Source organism: Odocoileus virginianus, chromosome 9 (assembly GCF_023699985.2).
Source record: "Odocoileus virginianus isolate 20LAN1187 ecotype Illinois chromosome 9, Ovbor_1.2, whole genome shotgun sequence".
In the NCBI taxonomy this organism is placed as follows: Eukaryota; Metazoa; Chordata; class Mammalia; order Artiodactyla; family Cervidae; genus Odocoileus; species Odocoileus virginianus.
In genome coordinates, this window is record NC_069682.1 from 59227183 (window position 1) to 59246234 (window position 19052).

At 50.1% G+C, this 19052-nt stretch overlaps 1 protein-coding gene across 2 annotated transcripts; it reads right to left on the reverse strand.

Annotated features, from left to right (window-relative positions):
- Positions 1–2891: 2891 nt before the first annotated feature.
- On the reverse strand, positions 2892–18606 carry AHCY (adenosylhomocysteinase). 2 transcript variants are annotated; one of them, XM_020889134.2, is made up of 10 exons: positions 18474–18606; positions 12937–13127; positions 11750–11825; positions 9956–10105; positions 9055–9167; positions 8411–8618; positions 8233–8320; positions 8009–8126; positions 6774–6968; positions 2892–3758 (listed from the first exon to the last, which is right to left on the reverse strand). In XM_020889134.2, the coding sequence occupies exons 1-10, from the start codon at positions 18499–18501 to the stop codon at positions 3627–3629; spliced, it is 1299 nt and encodes a 432-aa protein (XP_020744793.2). In that variant the 5' UTR covers positions 18502–18606; the 3' UTR covers positions 2892–3626. The 2 variants fall into 2 exon arrangements, with proteins under 2 accessions (XP_020744793.2, XP_020744794.2); XM_020889135.2 differs by lacking the exon at positions 18474–18606 and adding an exon at positions 17852–18154.
- Positions 18607–19052: the final 446 nt, after the last annotated feature.

Consider the following 19052-nt stretch of genomic DNA (forward strand, 5'->3'; position numbering starts at 1 on the left):
TGTCATTTGTTGCTAATAATAGTTGAGGTACCAAAATTAAAAATTATTTACAGCAGAGTCATAGCATATATTCGTGTAACCTAATGCAACGTTTAAAAAAACTTAAAACGCTTTTAAAAAATTAGTTTAAAAAAACTAAGATCATGGCATCCAGCCCCATCACTTCATGGCAAATAGAAGGAAAAAAAGTGGAAACAGTGACAGACTTTATTTTCTTGGGCTCCAAAATCACTGTGGACAGTGACTGCAGTCATGAAATTAAAAGACGTTTGCTCCTTGGAAAGAAAGCTATCACAGACCTAGACAGCATATTAAAAAGCAGACATAGCACTTTGCCAACAAAGGTCTGTGTAGTCAAAGCCATGATTTTTCCACTAATCATGTATACATGTGAGAGTTGGACCATAAAGAAATCTGAGTGCAAAAGAATTGATGCTTTTGAATAGTGATGCTGGAAGACTCTTAAGAGTCCCTTGGACTGCAAGGAGATCAAACCAGTCAATTCTAAAGGAAATTGACCCTGAATATTCATTGGAAGGACTGATGCTGAAGCTCCAATACTTAGGCCACCTGACGCAAAGAGCCAACTCACTGGAAAAGACCCTGATGCTGGCAAAGACTGAAGGCAGAAGGAGAAGAGGGAGGGCAGCAGAAGATGCGATGCTTAGATAGTATCACTGACTCAATGGACATGAATGAATGGACTCAAATGAATTTGAGCAAACTCCTGGAGATAGTGAAGGACAGGGAAGCTTGGCATGCTGCAGTCCATGGGGTCGCAGAGTCAGACACGACTTATCAACTCAACAACAATGCAACGTCAACTACATACATGGAGTTTAAAAAAAAAAAGTGAGAATTAACTGGGCAGGACACCTCGATGAGCATCTGAACTCAAGTAAGCATGAGCAAGGTCTATTGATCCTCTAGTTTTCAGTGTGAAGTCTGTCAAACCACAGGCCACGGAGTATGACTCAAGGGTTTTGCTTGACACCATATACTTTAAAAAAATTAGAGCAAACTTTCTATCACTCAGATGCATTTGCACTCAGATAGTAGAAGAGGTGGAATTACAATGCCAGATACAGCCAAGGGCATGCCAAGCATAATGCTATGTACATATGGTTGGGAAAGCTGATCTGTGAGGCAGGATTGGCCTCAATCTCCATCTCCTTATGTTCTCCTGTGTATTCAGCTCTCACCTCTGAAGGAAGAAATACTAGAGACAGCTCCAACCCCAACCACTACCTTCTGTCAAAATGTCATGCCTTGGGAGGAACAACCTTCACTTTAACACTCCCCATTTGTCTCACCCAGGTACCTGGCCCAGGACTCACACCACCCCAAGGTGGAGTCCAGGCAGCACCACTTACTGTGTGATCTTGGGTCAGGCCATTTGGCCTCTTGAATTTCTCTACTAATTAATACCACTTCATAGCCAGAGGCTGAGAGTAAAAAAAACAATTCACAAGTATGAATGTTCAGTCAAGTGGGGTCATTTTCAGGGATCTGTGCAGCTCAATGATTAAAACCAAAGTTTCATCCTAGTGTTCAAGGTTTTCCATCTCCCAGGCCACCTGTCCAGCCCTCTATCTCCTCAGTTCAGTTCAGTCGCTCAGTCGTGTCTGACTCTTTGCGACCCCATGAATCACAGCATGCCAGGCCTCCCGGTCCATCACCAACTCCCGGAGTTTACTCAAACTCATGTCCATCGAGTCGGTGATGCCATCCAGCCATCTCATCCTCTGTCATCCCCTTCTCCTCCTGCCCCCAATCCCTCCCAGCATCAGGGTCTTTTCCAATGAGTCAACTCTTCACATGAGGTGGCCAAAGTGTTGGAGTTTCAGCTTCAGCATCAGTCCTTCCAGTGAACACCCAGGACTGATCTCCTTTAGGATGGACTGGTTGGATCTCCTCGCAGTCTGTCTCCTAGCTGCCCCTATTTTGCAGCCACACCCACTGTCCCTTAACTCGTTCTTAAGTTGTCCTGCTGCCCAAAATGCTCTTACTTTCAATTCCTATTACAAATCTTTAGTTCTTTCAAAATCCATTTCAAGCATCATCTTTTCTCTCCTGCCCGTCAGTGCTGCCAGGTACTGAACTCTAAAGCTGGGTAGAAGGGAAGTGCCCAAGAGATGGCAAAGTTGTTTGCATGCCCACCTTTTCCTTCTAGCTGGAGATTCCCGCGTGAGGGGGGTTAGGTCTCAAATATCCCGAAGGCCTTCCATGACCCTTTAATAGGCTCTAGTTACCCTTCCCAGGTGGGTTCTTGTTTCTCTCTGACTTCCAGGACCAGAATCGGGGTTCAGTAAATGACCACTTAGGCGAACAGGACAGACCAATTTCCCACTCCCCTTCCTATGATTTGAGTCCTGATGAGGTCACTTGTAATTGTGGACTTTAGGAAAGACACTTAACCTCTGTAAGTCTTCATTCTCATCTATAAAGTTAGAATAATATTACTAAGCTTGTTGTGAGGACAGTAAAAATAAACTACAAAACACCTAACACTCAGTAGGTGCTCAATAAATAACGTCCCCGAAGGAGTACTCCCCGATTGAGTTCTATTCAATCCTAAATAGAAATGAGGAGAAAAAGAAAATATAAATTGGAACAGAAAAAAATAGAGGAAATACCAAGATTACAATAAAATTAAATAGGCAAAACTCACCTATTAAATGAGTCTAGGTTGGGTAAAAAAAGCAGGCTGTTTGCAAAAGACACACCTGAAGATGTAAGAGTTCTCTCACTTTACCCACTTTCAAGCCCAAGGGTTTGCCCAGCCCTTATCACCCCACACTGCAACACAGCAGACTATTACAGCACACAGACCCCTTGGCTCACATCACATATTGTTGGCAATGGATTTTCTATAAAATAAAGGCTCAAAATTCTTTCAGGCACCAAAATTTTTATTAACCCACCTTCTTGCTCTCTTTTAACATTATAAACCAAATTAACCCAGAGCTATGATGGGAACCATCAAGTTACAACGTGCTTTTATGTTTCTCTGGCCCCTCTTAACCGCTGGCTGTCATGCCTCTTGTCTTTTCTCACTTAACAATATATTCCAACCCCTGTAAAATAGGGACTAAAAGTACCAACCTCATTGTTCTGAGGTTTAAGAGAATGCTAAGCACTAAGCCAGGCTCTCCGGAGCATTCAAACTCCCACAGTTTCTCCACACCCTTTGACACAGCTCCTTCTCATCTGTCCTGGGCTGAGGAACCAATGAACCTGTAAACCAAGAACATGAGTCTAAAGTCCACAGGCCAAGTGAAGGCCTGGATGGTAAAGTGCATGGGCTTTCTGACCACCACTGCCAACTTCCAGCTTAAGGAAGGACTGAGTGAGCAGTTCCTGAACCCCTGAGCTCATGGTTCCCTGTGGGTAACCCCCATGTACCTCCATTATGAGCAGGGCTAGAGGAGGGACTTCTCAATTCCCCCTGCCACACTTGAACAGCGTGGGGGATGCAGCAGAGGCCAAAGACTGAGTGACGAGCCCCACGGAGTCGATGGGGAACGCTATCAAACCAATCTCAAAGGTGGTGCCATTTGCTCTTGGGGAGGAGAGTGGGACCCAGGCAAGGACAGCAGCTGGAAGGCAAAGGGCAGGCCCGGTTCTCAGTAGCGGTAGTGATCAGGCTTGAACGGGCCTTCGCGGGGCATGCCCAGGTACTGGGCCTGCTTCTCAGTCAGCTTGGTCAGCTTCACATTCAGCTTGCCCAGATGGGCTTCAGCCACGGCTTCATCCAGCTGGGGAGAAACAGGAAAAGCTGGAATCAGTGCCATGACCCTAACCTCCATCTTCTCGCTGCCCAAAGAGGCAAGAATGGTTCTATTGTGACATCTGCTGAGTGTTAAGCGTGTTACATCATCCTGTCCTCACAGTGGAGGTTTGTGGGTTTGGCCTGCTCAGCTCTTCTTCAAGGGGGAATCAAATTACATCTTCCCCTCCAGGCAGCCCTGGTGGGACCATCAATTAGGTCTCCTCCTTCACCCTCCATCAACCTACGCAGCCAACCAAAATGCTTCCTAGAATTTATTAATGAACAGGACATACTTTCATGACAGGGGCTCTCGGGATTCCTAAACAGGGAGGCCATCGGTCTCAGCTCACCAATAGCAAGTCTGTTTGACAAGTGAAGTGAATGCAGGGAGAACAAAAGAGCCAAGAAACAGAGAAAGACAGAGCTCCAATGCCAGTGAATCCCCGGACCCAGTGTCTGAATCTGACACTCTGCCATTACAGAACCAATAGCATTCTTTTTTGGATTACACTGGTTGTGGTTGTTTTAAAGTACTTCCTGAGCAGTGGTGACCATAGCCGCCTTCCAAATATATCCTTAAAAATCTGTCTATAAATTCATAAAATGCCTTCCTCCTCCAAGAGGTGGAGCCTAAGTCCTCACCCCTCAAGTGACTCATTTCTAATGAACAGAGTGAAGCAGAAATGATGATGCGGGGCTTGAAAACTGGGAGCTAAAAGGTACTTCAGCTTCCTCCTCTGCTCTCCCCCCGGATCTGGGGGAAGCCGGCTGCCATCTCATGAGGAAACTTAAGCAGCTCTCTGGAGGAGACACTCATGTGGCAAGGACCTCCTGCCCACAATGACGTGAAGTGGCTCTTCCAGCTCCAGTCAAGCCTTCAGATGACTGCAGCCCTGCCAGGCTGACTTCTTGACTCAAGTCCCATCCCACCATCCCATAATGGCACAATCGCCTTTAACCACAACCCAGATCCCTGGTGGCTTACCTGGTACCTCAGCTAACAAAGAATTCGCCTGCGATGTGGGAGACCCAGGTTTGATCCCTGGGTCGGGAAGTTTCCCTGAAGAAGGGAACGGTTACCGTCCAGTACTCTGGCCTGGAGAATTCCGTGGACTATAGAGTCCGTGGTGTCGCAAAGAGTCGGACACGACTGAGCGACTTTCACTTCACAGCCCAGAGAGCTTTACATTCCCAAGTGGTTTCACATTCACTGTTTCATTAGAGGCAAACATCCCTAACGAGGAGGCCAGGGTTTATTTTTCTATTTAACAAATGAAGAAACTGTGGAGAGGCAGGCAAAGGCAGGAGCAGAGTCCAGCCCTAAGGCTATGGCAGTTCTGGAGGCAGAAGGAAGGTCTCCAGTGACCTGAGGACACAATGAATCCTCCCTTCGCCTGGCCTGGCCTACACCCCGCACCTGGAGCGCTGTGTGTCATAATGGCTAACAACCCGGCTGGTCTACGCTGGTCCAATACTTCACAGGTGTGGGGGCAAGTCACTCTCTGAACCTCAAGTTCCCTCATCTGTAGGCTGGATCTCTCACAGTTCTTACAAAGATCAGTGATATTCAAGAGGGCATGATGCAGGCACCTTAATAAATGGGGGGGGGAGGGGGCTGCTCATGCTGTCATTATGGTTAACCAAGATACATAATCCCTTGCCCCACACATTGCACGTGAGTGTGAAACATGTCCCCAGCCCATGCCATGGCAGTGATGGAGAAAGGAGAGAAGGATGGGGCCAGGTGCTGGGGGAGGTGAGCTCTTTACCTTTTCACTTCCAACCCTGGTCTCATCTCAGAGGCTTGCCTCTTTTCCCACTACAGCCCTATTTCCTCCAGTTGAGATCAGATGAGGGGTAAAATGAGGCTTTTTAACCCTACAACAAGTATGGGGACCTGGCAGGCTGCACAGGACAGGACAGCCCCTTGAGGCCCTCACAGGTGAAACATCTGGTCAGACAAGGCGGTACCTGAGGAAGACTAGCGGGGAGAGGAGTTGGCTGGCTCTGAGGACAGACACCCTCTTCCTACTTCTCATTAGTTGGCAGAACCAGCTTCTCAAAGGGTGGGAGGAGAGAGATGAAGACTCCATCACAGCCTCACCAGTAGTCAAAGGTTGGAAGCAAGAATTACTCTTACCACTTAGCTGAGAGGGACACTGAGGCCCAATCAGGCTAAGTACCAAAACCAAGTTTGCCCACAATGCTAAGAGTCAGCATGAAAACACAGCATTCTGACCCCTGAGGGAAGGCAGCGCGTGGGGTGTTAGGACGAGCACTGCATTTGACGTCAGATGACCTCATGTTGACCAGGTTGTCATGGTTACCCTGACCACATGCTCACAGAATGTCGGGGCCATGCTCAATATGTTAGCAGCATCACCCCATTCCAAGGCCACAATCGTGCAGCCTGTAGGCTGCATCTGGCTTACAAACAAGTCCAAGTTTACCCACCCGGTTATATTTAAAATTGAATATTTCACACAAAAATATTCATATCTGGCTTCCTCTGAAATGTCAGGAGCCCTGACCCAAAGGGCCCAGGTTGATAATAGGCAGCCAGCCCCTTCCACTGGGCACATGTTTTTTGGTCAGTTCTCCTCCAGCCCATTCATCCTTAGTGGGCATGTGTGTTTGTGACCCGTAACCTAAGGAAGTTCTCACAATCCTTACGGAGGTACTATTACCTTCATGTTACAGAGAAGGACATGGAAGTTCAGAAGTTAAGGAACCTGGTTACACAGGCTGAGATTCAAACCTGGATATGTCTCTCTCCAAAGCCCATGCTCTTCTCACCACCCAGCCCGGCTACTCAAGAGTTATTCCCTGCTTTGAGCCTCACTTTCTCCTCTGTTAAATAGAGAGAGAATGACTTCTGCCCTGAGGGGGACCCTGTTAAGATCTTCAAGAGAGGAGGCAAGCACTGTATGAACTCAGGCAAGCCCTGCTTGGGGAGCCCAGGTCACATGACCCTTGGCCAGGGGTGCAGGAAGGAACCCACCTTCTTGGGCAGGAAGTGGACCCCGACAGGGTACTTGTCCGGGTGGGTCCAGAGCTCGATCTGCGCCAGCACCTGGTTGGTGAAGGAGTTGCTCATCACAAAGCTAGGGTGGCCCATGGCACAGCCCAGGTTGACCAGCCGGCCCTCGGCCAGCAGGATGATGCGGCGCCCGTTCTTCAACAAGTAGCGGTCCACCTGCAAGCGGGCAGAGCAGCGATAAGGACTGGCAGGCGCTGTTCCCAGTGTCCACCCGATCCTCATCCCATCCTCCTGCCCAGCAGGCCTCCCTGCCTCCAGCAGTGCCCACAAAGGGCCAAGAATGCCCTAGAACAACCTCCAGCACAGGGACTGGCACACACAATTAATAATAAAAGCCAGTATTTATTAAACAACTCTGAGCTGCAGACCTCATACATATACTATGAAAATTTAAAGAGCTCACATGTGCAAGGTACTTAGTTTAAGTACTACATGTTAGCTAATGATATTGTTAATATTATTACTGGCACAGTTACACATGTAACTCTGTATGTGTGTGTATACAATATATAAAAATTACATTTAATTCTACTAACAATCCTATAAATTAAGTACTGGTATTATCACCATTTCACAGATAAAGAAACTGAGGTTTAAAGGGTTAAGTTCCTTGTCCAGAGCCAGATATTACAAAGTGGCTGTAATTTGAGCCTGGACAGTCTGAGGACAGATCCCAGGTTCTCAATCATCATGCTTAGTAAAAAGCTGAATGTAGGATTTCCCTGGTGGTCCAGTAGATAAGAATCTGCCTGCCAATGCAGGGGACATGGGTTTGATCCCTGGTCCAGGAAGATCCCACATGCCTCAGAGCAACTAAGGCCGTGTGCCATAACTATTGAGCCTGCGCTTAAGAGGCCATGTTCCACAAGAGAAACCACAACGAGAAGCCTATGCACCGCTGCATGCTGCTGCATGCAGCAACGAAGACCCAGGGTAGCCAGAAATGAAATCAATACGACAGATGCAGTGGTACTCAACCTTGGCTGTGTATCACAATCCTCCAAGAAGCTTTAAAAACGAGGATCCTTGGCCTCCCTCCAAGATTCCAATTTAAGCAGCCTGAAACCTCTTCCTCCCACCCCACTGCCCAGGTCGCCAGAGACTCATCATCCGTCCTCCCCGGCGGCCAGCCCACGGGCATGCCCCCCCTCGGCGCTCTATCTGCCGAGCCTGCTGGCAGGGCTGGGGTTCCTCACCTGGGGCTTGATGTTCACCTTCTCCACAGCGTTCTCGTTCAGCCACTTGACATCGATCTCCACGTCAAAGTGCCCGATGTTACACACAATGGCATCATCTTTCATCTGTTCAAAGTGCCTGTGGGGGAGCCTCAGTCCGTGAGACAGGGTCAGCAACCAAGGGCAGCCCCACGCCTGCCCCCTCTTTCACTTCCTAGGACCCCCACCACCACACAAGCACCTACTGGCCAACGATGATGTCGATACAGCCCGTGGTGGTGACAAAGATGTTGCCCTCCTGACAGGCCTCATCCATGGTGGTCACCTCGTAGCCTGTGTAGAGACAGCCCCCGTGGGTCAGCCAGCGTGGCCACGCCCCTCCTCTGGCCCCACAGCTGACGGCCAACCCCCGCTCTATCATACCCTCCATGGCAGCTTGAAGTGCGTTGATGGGGTCAATCTCCGTGATGATGACGCGGGCCCCGAATCCCCTCAGGGCCTGGGCACAGCCCTTGCCCACGTCGCCATAGCCCGCGACCACTGCCACCTTGCCCGCAATCATGACGTCTGTGGCCCGCTTGATGCCATCTATGAGGGACTCCCGGCAGCCATAGAGGTTGTCAAACTTGCTCTGAGAGGAGAGGGGGCGAGGCAGGGATGGGGGCAGGCAAAGCCCTGGGGCCTCAGACCCACTCTCAACATCTCAGCCTGCTGGGCCTTGGGCTGATCACCTCCTGGGACTTCTCCCCGCCAGCTAGAGTGTTCATGTGCCCCTTGCCCCTGCTCAGCCCCACCACTTTCTCAGCCAGTCTAGAAGGCTTCCTGAGGATCAACTATGAGAGACTGCCCAAAGAATCTGCTTCACTTTAAACCTCCCGATGCCCAGCTCTGAGGATCACTGTGTAATCCTTTCTCTTTAATGCACTCATCACTATCTACAACGCCTTTCCCCACCAAGTGAGGGCTAAATTCCTCATCGGCAGCCTCCCTGGGGGCCCCCTTCAGGGCCTACTCCTGAGCTGCTCTGGAGACCAACAGCAGGAGCCATTCCTGCTCCCCAGGCTCACCTTGGTGACAGAGTCGTTGACATTGATGGCCGGCACCTTCAGGATCCCGTTGGCCATCATCTTGTACAGGTTGTGGACCCCCGTTGTCGTCTCTTCAGAGATGCCTCGGATGCCTGAACAAGAGGGAAGGGGACAGATTTTAGGACAGGAAGGAGTGGCCTCTGGGATGGGACTCCAAGAGCCTAAGAGAGCCCACAACTGAACTCACCTGAATTCCTCACCTTTGCCTTCCAAAGATGTTCCTCTTTCTGGGTTCCCATCTCTGGAACCTATACCACAGTCCACCTAATCACCTGGGCCAGCATGAGGGAGGAGTCGGCACCTTCACTAAGCCTCATGATTCTATCTCCCAACAACTTGCAGACTCTCCATCCCCGCTGCCCTCGTCCCTGCCTGCCACAACGCGTCCTCTACACAGCAGCCACACTTAACATGTGTATTTTCAGAGACGTCTTTTCAATACCATCCAGTTACTTCCCTTTGCCCTCAGCATCAAGCCCAACTCTCTTGCGAATATATTATAAAGTCTTTATACATCTGGTCTTCACTGAGGCTCCAGTGAAGGAAGTTGCCAAGCTGGCTAACTTTCTGTTTCCTGAAAGGTCAATCCTGTCCTACCTCAGGGCCTTTGCACTCACTATAACATTCCCTACTTCCCTCCCCACCCTGCTATTAAGGAAGCTTCCCAGCTGTTCTCAGCCCTGCCCTTATGCTTGCCCTCAGGCCATCATCTCAGCCAGCCTTCCCCCAGCTGCCCCAGCCCAGAAGACGGGCCCCAGCACGCTTACAGGAGCCTGCGGACATCCCATCTTCCACAAAATCTGCTGCTTGAGGCACCGGGAGTCCTGCCAGGCCTGCATTTAGACCACCAGCACCCAGCCCACCGACCTGCCCTACTCACCTGACAGGAGCTGCGGGTACTTGGTGTGGATGAGGTTGGTGAGATCACCACCGTCGTCCAGAATCATGTTGAGGGGCCTGTCCTTGAAGTACAGCGTCTGCTCAATGCACCACAGGTACTCCTCGTCCGTTTCGCCCTTCCAGGCATACACTGGAGAGTGAGCAGCACGTCAGGGCTGGCCCTTCACAATGGCACCTGCTCTAGGGACCGACCCAGGTAGACTCAAGACTACCTCCTTCCTAATTTCCATCCCCAGCCACCTCCAGCCTCTCTGCGGATTCAGCAGTGCTAAGGACACAACTTGGAGCCAGAGGAATCAGAGTGTGAATCCTGGTTCTGCACTGCCCAGCTGTGTGACTTTCGGCAAATTACTGTTTCATTGTCGACAGTAGTATAGATTAAGTGAGACAGAAGCCAAACACAGATCCCCTATTTATAAGTATCTGGAAAGAATTCTTTCCTCTTTTACTCTTTTTTTATTTTCTTTCTTTTCCTACCCTCATCTGTCTGGGCTCCCAGCTCAGTGACCAGGGTTCCTACCCACAGTGCCTACTGCTGGGAGGGAGGTGTGACGGGAGGAGGGAGCAACATTAGGTGGACTCAAGAGACAAGATCCAGGCTTCATTCTGCACTGAAAGGACCTGATGGGCCCGCAGTCTCCGTAGTAGGTTATCCTAGGCAACGTCTGGCCAGAGTCTACTAACAGCAGCTGCTGTGTATGGAGCACTGTCTCTGTGTCAGGCATTACTATAACTGCTTCTAGTCCCCATCTCATTTGTCCTCACAGAAACCCTGTGAGGCTGGCATTACCATCATCACCACCTACAGATGCCCAGAGAAGCGGCTGAGATGTGCCCAGGTCACTCATCATGATACTCTGCTGTTGCTGTTTTTGGCCACACAGCATGTGGGATCCTAGTTCCTCAACCAGGGATCAAATCCATGCCCCCTGCACCAGAAGCCCCGAGTCCTAACCACTGGGCCACCAGAGAAGTCCCAGCATGGCGCTACGAGCAAGCAGCAGAGTCCAGTGCTCCCGACTGCCAGCCCAGGCTTCTCCCATCGTTTGGAACAACTGCGACACAGGTGTGAGGCTCCCGGGAACCTCCCGTGAGCAAAGGACACTTGCCAAGCGAGGCCAGCTTCCCCTCCCTCAAACTGCGGCAGATAATAGTCTTGAAAACAAGGCCTTTTCAGAAAGGGGTCATGGAGTCCAAACTAGGTTGAGGAGTTGGGGACATGCCGATCCTTGGTCAGTCGCTGGAGAGGTCTTCCCCAACTCTATACCTTCCACTTGCAGCTGGTTAGAAGAACTGTGAATGAATGTCCTATTTTATCATCATCAGACCTAACCCAAGCCCCTCCCCAAGCCCAAGCAGACTTGTTTCTGTTTCTCCAGCAGCTTGTGAGAAAGTCCTTCCTCTTTGGTTGTGGCCTTCCCCAGTACCCTAGACCATCAGATACTATGCAGTGGATCTCTGGGACTCTTTTTCTGCCCAGTACCCCTCCCTGATTCTTTGAGAAACAGACCCACAGCCTCCTTTTAAGGAACTTCCCCCTCTTCAACACCATGTGATTCCCAATCACTGACTTGACTAGGGCAAGTAAGTGCTTTCAATAGAATCTGAAATGACAGCTGGACAAAACAGCTTTTTCCAATGGGTCTCTAGGCTAGGATTCTGTGGCCATGACTCCTCTCCCCTGCTGTAAGGAGGTCTGCAGCAGTAAAAGTGAAGTGAAGCAAACAGAGAAAAGCAGAGCCCCTTCCTGTATCCCCCAGCAGCAAGGACTCACCTGGAATGCCAGCCTTGGCAATGGCAGCTGCTGCATGGTCCTGGGTGGAGAAGATATTGCAGCTGGACCACCGCACCTGAAACAGCCAGCAAGACAGGGCTGGTCACAGCCAGGTCAGAAGACCAGGGTCACTAGCCAGGGATGAGAAAAGGCCCTGAATCTAGGGATGAGACGCCTGGGATCTACATCCAACAGTTCTGCAACCACAGGCTGGGGACCCTGGAGAGTGGATGGAAGCCAGAGCAATGACAAGACCTAACTTATGTGAAAACAAGGCTCCATGTGGAGGGGGAAGGGCTCCACAAGGAAGAAAGGAGACAAGTGAAGAAGCTGTTGTTAGTGTTAAGACAAGATATGCAACTATAGCATGGAGGGGATAAATATTATTCTGAAGGCTGAGCTGACAGGATTTGTTGGCAGGATTAGTTTGTTGGAGTAAGAGAAAAAGAGGAGTCAGGGATGACCTCAGGTTCTTGAACGGAGAGAACCTGTAAGGCTGAAGCCTGCAAATGCTTACACGGGGAAGACACCAAGAAGTGTAGGAAATCATGAGTTTGTTTAGACATGTTGAGGTTGAGATGTCAATCAATCAGATCTCCAAGTGGAGATGGTACATCAGTCGCTGAATACGATGTACCATATCATATAAATATTGTTTATGTTATGACATAACCACATAAACAATATTTAAAACCATAAAATCAGACCACTGAAGAGAGGGAGTGTAGAAAAGAAAGTAGTAGGCCAAGGACTGAGCCCTGTTGGATTGACTAATTGGTTCTGGCTTCCCTGCACCACCACCGACCCCGCCCCCCATGAAACATCTTCAGAGAACTTGGAAGAGCTGCAATCATTGGTACACATGACCCAGGCTGAACCAATCAGAGAGCACCATCTTTCCAGCAGCCGTGATTGGCCAAGGGGAGGCACGTGACCCTGGGAAGGCCTATGGGAACCAGACCCTTAGATGACTGAGTAGGGCTCTGGGTTTGAGTCTTTCCTGCTAGAGCTTCACCAGTCAGGAGAATATGAATTGAGGGGGACCAGACGCCATCTTCCCAGTGAGAGTAAATCAGCGGAACAGTCACCACAAATGACAGTGAGGGGCGCCCCATGACAAGGCTGGAGCTGGAGCCCCTGCTGGGCCTGAGGGGACACAAGACTATAACTGCGGCTTCAGACCTCACCTCAGCACCCAGGGCAACGAGGGTCTCAATGAGAACGGCGGTCTCCACGGTCATGTGCAGGCAGCCGGCAATGCGGGCGCCCTTCAGAGGCTTGGAGGTCGAGTACATTTCCCGCATGTGCATCAGGCCCGGCATCTCATTCTCTGCCAGGTCCAGGGCCTTGCGTCCCCAAGCGGCCAGGGTGATGTCAGCTGCAGGGGCAGGATGGACGGAAGTTCATGAGCTACTTCATCCCATCAACCATGAAGCACCCGCCACTCTGCACTCATCCCCTGTGGACTCGAAACACTAGGCTGGCTGCAGTCTCACTGATTCAACAAGGATTTCCTGGAGCCAGGGCAGTCAAAAAAGAAAGACATGGTCCCTGCCTAACCGCAGCCTACTTATAGCTTTGTGGGAGAACACATTTAATTAAAGAATCCCACAGGAACATAAGGACTTGTCTGGTGACTCAGATGATAAAGAATCTGACTGCAATGCAGGAGACCCAGGTTCAATCCCTGGGTTGGAAAGATCCCCTGGAGAAGGGAATGGCAATCCACTCCAGTATTCTTGCCTGGAGAATCCCATGGATAGAGAAGCCTGGCTGGCTACAGTCCATGGCATGGCAAAGAGTCGGACACAACTGAGTGACTAAGACAAACACACAGAAGAACATGATTACAACACGGGTAAGTGCTCCCTTGAAAAATAAACAGCCGTCAGCCTATACACGCCTCTTACTGCTTGCCACCTACCAACCTCCTCATTCCCTCAAGATCTTAGCTCCTGGTTCTCCATCTTCCTAATCACCACTCTTGGTGACTTCAACACTTCTAAGTGATATAACCTAACACCTTGGACTCAGCACCATTCTTTGATCTCCCTGAAGACAGAGAAATGTTTCTCCACCCCTGTCACTTCTTCCCACCTGGAGGGAACTCATCTGTGTAACTAACAGCTCTTGGCCTCTCTCTACCCCAGGGGAGGTTTATTTAGTTTAATTAGTAAACTTAGAAGGAAAAAACTGGACATGCACAGTTCAGGTCTCCCCTCTTTTTCAAGCAAGCAACCACCAACCTGCCTGCAAGGAGCACATTCCTCCACAGAGAGATCTACCCAAACCCACCTTGCCTGTAATTGGTGGGTTAACTGCTGAATTTGGGGGTTTGGTTAGCATTATCATTGGACTTTGACGCTAGTCTACATCTTCGGGCTTCAATGGATGCTATTAGTTATCCCTTGATACCTACAGGGGATTGGTTCTGGGAATCTCTATGGATACCCAAATTCTCAGATGCTCAACTGCCTTATATAGAATGGCATAGTGGCGGTGGTTCAGTCACTAAGTCGTGTCCAGCTCTTGCGACCCCATGGACTGTAGCCCACTAGGCTCCTCTGTCCATGGGATTTCCCAGGCAAGAATACTAGAGTAGGTTGCCGTTGCCTCCTCCAGGGGATCTTCCCATCCCAGGAGTCGAACCCACATCTCCTGCATTGGCAGGCGGATTCTTTACTGCTGAGCCACCAGGGAATCCTATATGCTCCATTAGATCACTCAATATCCCATATCCTCTTACCTCTTTGATGACTTCACTACTCCAATGAAACTGTTCTCCTAAGGTCTCCGTAAGGCCCCATAGCCACTGGTGAATTATCCATGTTTACATTTCTCCCTGCAGCACCAACAGCACTAAGTGCTCTCTCCTTCGGAATCGCTTTGCTTAGTCTGTCTTTCTGTGGTTTCCCTTCCACCTTCCTAGTTCCTCTTCCTGTAACAGACTCTCAAAGTTTGGAGGCCCTCACGGCTCCATCATCTCCCTCTTCTCTCCTACCAGATGAGCTCATCCCACTTTATGGCCTGAAATACCTTTTCTACAGCAGTGTCTCCCACCTGTTCATCTCCAGCCCAAACTTCTCCCCTGAACCTGAGACTCATAATGCAACTGCCTACTCAGCATCTTGGTTGTCCATCTAGATGATGCGTCAAGTTTGAGCCCTCCTGACTCCTTTTTCTCATCCCCAAACTTGTTACTCCCCCAATCTCCTCATTTTAGGAAATGAAACCACCATTCAACCAGCTGCTCTAGCCAAAAACTTATGATTTCTTGATTCTTCTTTTCCCCTTTCACCCTCTTCCAACCCATCAGCACTGTTGTCTCAACATCCCAAATATGAGCAATCCAACAGCATCTCACCACCATGAATCACTGAAGCAGCCTCCTCACTGGTCTCCCTGCTATTCTCCCCATGCTAGGGAAATGAAGATGCAGGTCATCTTGTTCAGGCTTCAGAAGCAGGAGAGCAGCCCTCTGACTGACTTCTGACCCTGCATGGACTATGTGCCTGCTCTGGTTACCAGCAAGTCAAGCCACACCTTAGGTTAAGAGAGGGAGTGGGTCTTAGAATTTCCTGAGCCCCTGGAGGCCTGGCCAAACCCCCAACCCCACCCTGGAGCCCTTGTTTCACAAGAGGAAACAAACAGCCTTGTAAAAGTTAAGAGCTGCATTTTTGCGTGCAACCTGACGATATCAGCTTGCAGCCTGGGATTACAAGCAGGAGCCCCCCAAAACTGCAGTCTGAAGTCTTACCTGTGGGGTGGACCACTGCCTGGGACCCTTTTCCCAACTGAGACTCCAGATTGCTGGTACTGGGATCTCCCAGCACTGTTCAAGTTTGGATGTAGGTTGTCAACCCAATTTGGTGATGTATATGCTATTATCCCTCTCTATTGTTTCTATTTCTTTGCTTTTAACAACTGTCTAATTGTTTGTGTATAATAAGCAGATTTTTGTTAATGAATCCTTTGAATCTAAAATGAAAGTAGAACACCCCACAGGAGGAGCTCTTCAAGTGGCTAGTTGGGATTCAAGAATCACCTAATAAAAGTTAGATCTTTAAAAAACCAAACAATACCCCACAAAAGTCAGAGAAACAAACTTTTAAATTTTAAAATGTATCACCTCCATTCTTCTGCTGAAGTGAAAAAGCAAGCCAACCTCCAATGGCTTCCCCTAACCAACTCTTCCCACGGCCACAGTGCCATACCCAGGTGCCTGCTCACCCTTCGTGCCCACCTCTCTACCCTTTTCTCCCCCTCACTAGTTGCTCAACCATACAAACCTCCTTACTGTCTTCATATTCCTGCCTCAGGCCTTTAACCCAAGCAGCTCTCTTAGCCTGGAAGGCTCCTCCCCAGCACCTGATACAGTACCTGGCACACAGTAGGTGCTTAGGAAAGAAGGAAGAACTTGGTATACTGCTGCTGGAGGAACTGAGAGCATGCCACAGTGACTCTAGTAGAGGGAGTAAGATGATGAGTCAGAATTTTATTCCTGTAGTTTTAAGGGGAGTCTCATGACCAGACTTGTCTTTTGAGAAGGCTTTTTTGGTTGCTGCAAGTATCTACGAAGCAAGAGACTCACGGAGACCTGTGAGGAGGGAGCCCAGGACTGGGGTGGTAGCTGTGGAGACAGAGAAGTGGGCAGATCTCCTCACTTGCAAAACAGATTGTATCTATAGTACTCAGATGGGTTGGGCACAGAGTAGGGGTCAGCCATGTTTACTGACCATCCTTGTTGTTAAGATTGAATGAGAGAAGGTCCATGAAAGGGGCTGGCAGTAGATGGATAACCAAAAAAAAAAAAAGAAACTAAATCTGAACCTAGTCCAACTCCCAGTATTTACCAATGAAGAAAGGCTCACAGAAGTTATTTTGCCCAGGTTTGACAGCCAGTCAAGAGTAGGGGTGGGACGGGTGGCCAGGCAGAGCTGGTAGAGCCAGAGGCTCCTGGGAGGGGCCCAGTAGCAGACTGGCTCCTGTCCTATCCTAAGCTCCACCCCCTCTGCCACCCCCTGTCCCTCCAGCGAAAAGAACTCTTCCACTGCCCTTAGGATACAGCTGTGCCAGCCCTAGTGTTTTCATGGGTCCCTCAACTCCAAGAGCACAGGAGTCTGGCAGTCTAAGCTGGGGTTTTTGGTGCCCAGGGGAGCTGAGGACTTGCAGAGGCTGCATTAACACCTGTCAGGACAAGCCAAGAATAGTAGCAAACCCCTCTCTGAGTCTGTTTCTTCATCTGTGAAGTGGGAATAATCCTAACCTTCCTTGAGCCCAAGGATTAAAGATGCCATATGGGCAGTGTCTGGCAGTGTGCCCTCCCTGATGGAGTTTCCTTTCAACCCTACTTAGCCAAGTTCCTCCACTTCCAAATGCAGCCTTATCTCCTCCCACACAACCCAAAGCCCTCAACCCTTAACCCACCCATCTCTCCATAATAACAACAAGCCCTTTTCCAGCTCAGCCACTGGACCTTGCTTAATCTTTCTGGGCTTCAGTTTCATTCACACAACAGGGACAATAACCTACTCTGGCCTGCTACTTGATAAACTACTATTGGTAAGTTACTATTTTCCAGAGAGTTTTTGGAAGTTATTTCCTTTTAGGGCTTCAGTTTCTTCCTCTGTATAATGGGATAAAGTCCACCCCTAAAGATCATTCTGTAAACAAATGCAAATCCCCAGATACATAGGAAGTGAGTGCCCCATAAATGCTGATACTTTTCTCCAGGTTGAATGGTGTGCTGGATTTACTTTAAAACTTCTAGCCAGCCTGAACCGGTTTCTGCTGAAAGGTCATTAGGGTTATTCCAAATGTGTTCGCTTATACACAGTGATGAAAAGGTTAGCACGGCCTGGGTGCACCTACTCCACCACCTCCCGGTTGTCAGAGTGCGGGCAAGTTACCATTTTTCCTGTGTCTCAGTAAATCCATAAAATGAGAAAGTAAGAGTCCCTACCCTAAAAAGTCATTAGGATAAAATGAGTTAATCTGTAAGAAAGGTAGAAAGCGGTGCCCACGCCACAGTAAACGCCAGTAAACTTTAACGATCAGTGTATCAGCTTCAATACATAACACAGCAGGAAGGATTTTTCTAACCATTCCAAAAGTTCGAGATTCTCTGTAGGACTGTTCTTGTTGGCCAAGTGAGTGACCCCAGAGGTTGAGTAACAAGCCGAAGGTCCCCGGTGAGTGGACTTGCCCGGCCTCGGGCTCAGTCTCCAGGCCTCTCCCCCACGCGCCCTTCGGGGCCCCAGGACCCTCGCCTTCCCCGTGGGGGGCTCAACGAGGGGTGGGCACTTGCCCGGGACCATCCAGTTGGTCAAGGAGCCGGTCCAGGCCCAAGAGGCAGGATCCAGGCTCCCTAGCGTTGGTCCCGGCAGGTGCCATTGGTCCCAAGCCACGATCAGGTGCGCGCTGGCCCCTGCCCCAGGCGACTCTGCGCGGAACACGCCGCCGCTTCGCCACTCCGCAGCCCGCGCCGCTACATCCTGCCTCGCGAGGCACGCCGGAACTTGTAGTTCGCGGCCGCACGCCAAGACACGCTAGCTGCGGCGGGGGAACTCCAACCCCCATGCGGCAACGCGCGGCCAAGACCGCGCTGTGCCAGTGATTCAAGAGGGTCCTCTTGAGCGCCCCAGGTCGGCCCCGCGGCCGCCGCCCCAAGAGGTCCCCAGCGGGTGCGGAGCAGATGCTGCTGGCTGCACGTCCTGGAACTCACCGACTTTGTAAGGCAGCTTGTCCGACATGCTGGCAGCGTTTCCGCACGGAGTGATGCACGCAGGAGAAAGGGGCCGGGCCTAGAGCTGGGAAGAGGCGCGGGCTGGGCGGCGCCGGGTAGGGACCTGCGCGTGGCGCCGACGCCTTTAAATATCTCCCCCGTCTTGCATATTCATGAGTCCCAAGCGAGCTGAGCCGTCGGGGCGGGGTCCAACGCGCAGGGGCGGGACCGGAATGGACTCTGCTCTCTGCTGAGAGCAGTTTTTATCCCAAGCGGTCCTTACACCTCCCACGCTGGGTAGCAAAGGGATCTCGGAGAGAGGCCTAAGAACAAATTCCATTCTTTCCTTCGTTCAACCAGTGAAACCCATGTCAAAACCGGGTGAAACTGAAATCCCAACCAGCTCTCCTTCCTGAACCTCAGTTTCTTCTTCTGTAAACTGGGCAGAATGATACCTACCATACAGATTATAAGTAAAGCTGCAACATGTCAAGTTTCTAGCACATCGTAGGCCTTCCACCCTCCTGCCACTATCCTGATTTTAGTTAAATTTGTATACGTTTTTATACTTTTACTACA

Coding starts and splice junctions, on each gene's coding strand:
- AHCY (XM_020889134.2), bottom strand. CDS start 18,501: ATGTCGGACAAGCTGCCTTACAAAGTCG. Junction 10,106..11,749: donor TGCCAAGGCTGGCATTCCAG/GTGAGTCCTTGC, acceptor CTCACTCTCCAG/TGTATGCCTGGAAGGGCGAA. Junction 6,969..8,008: donor AGGTGAACATCAAGCCCCAG/GTGAGGAACCCC, acceptor GCCCGCTTGCAG/GTGGACCGCTACTTGTTGAA.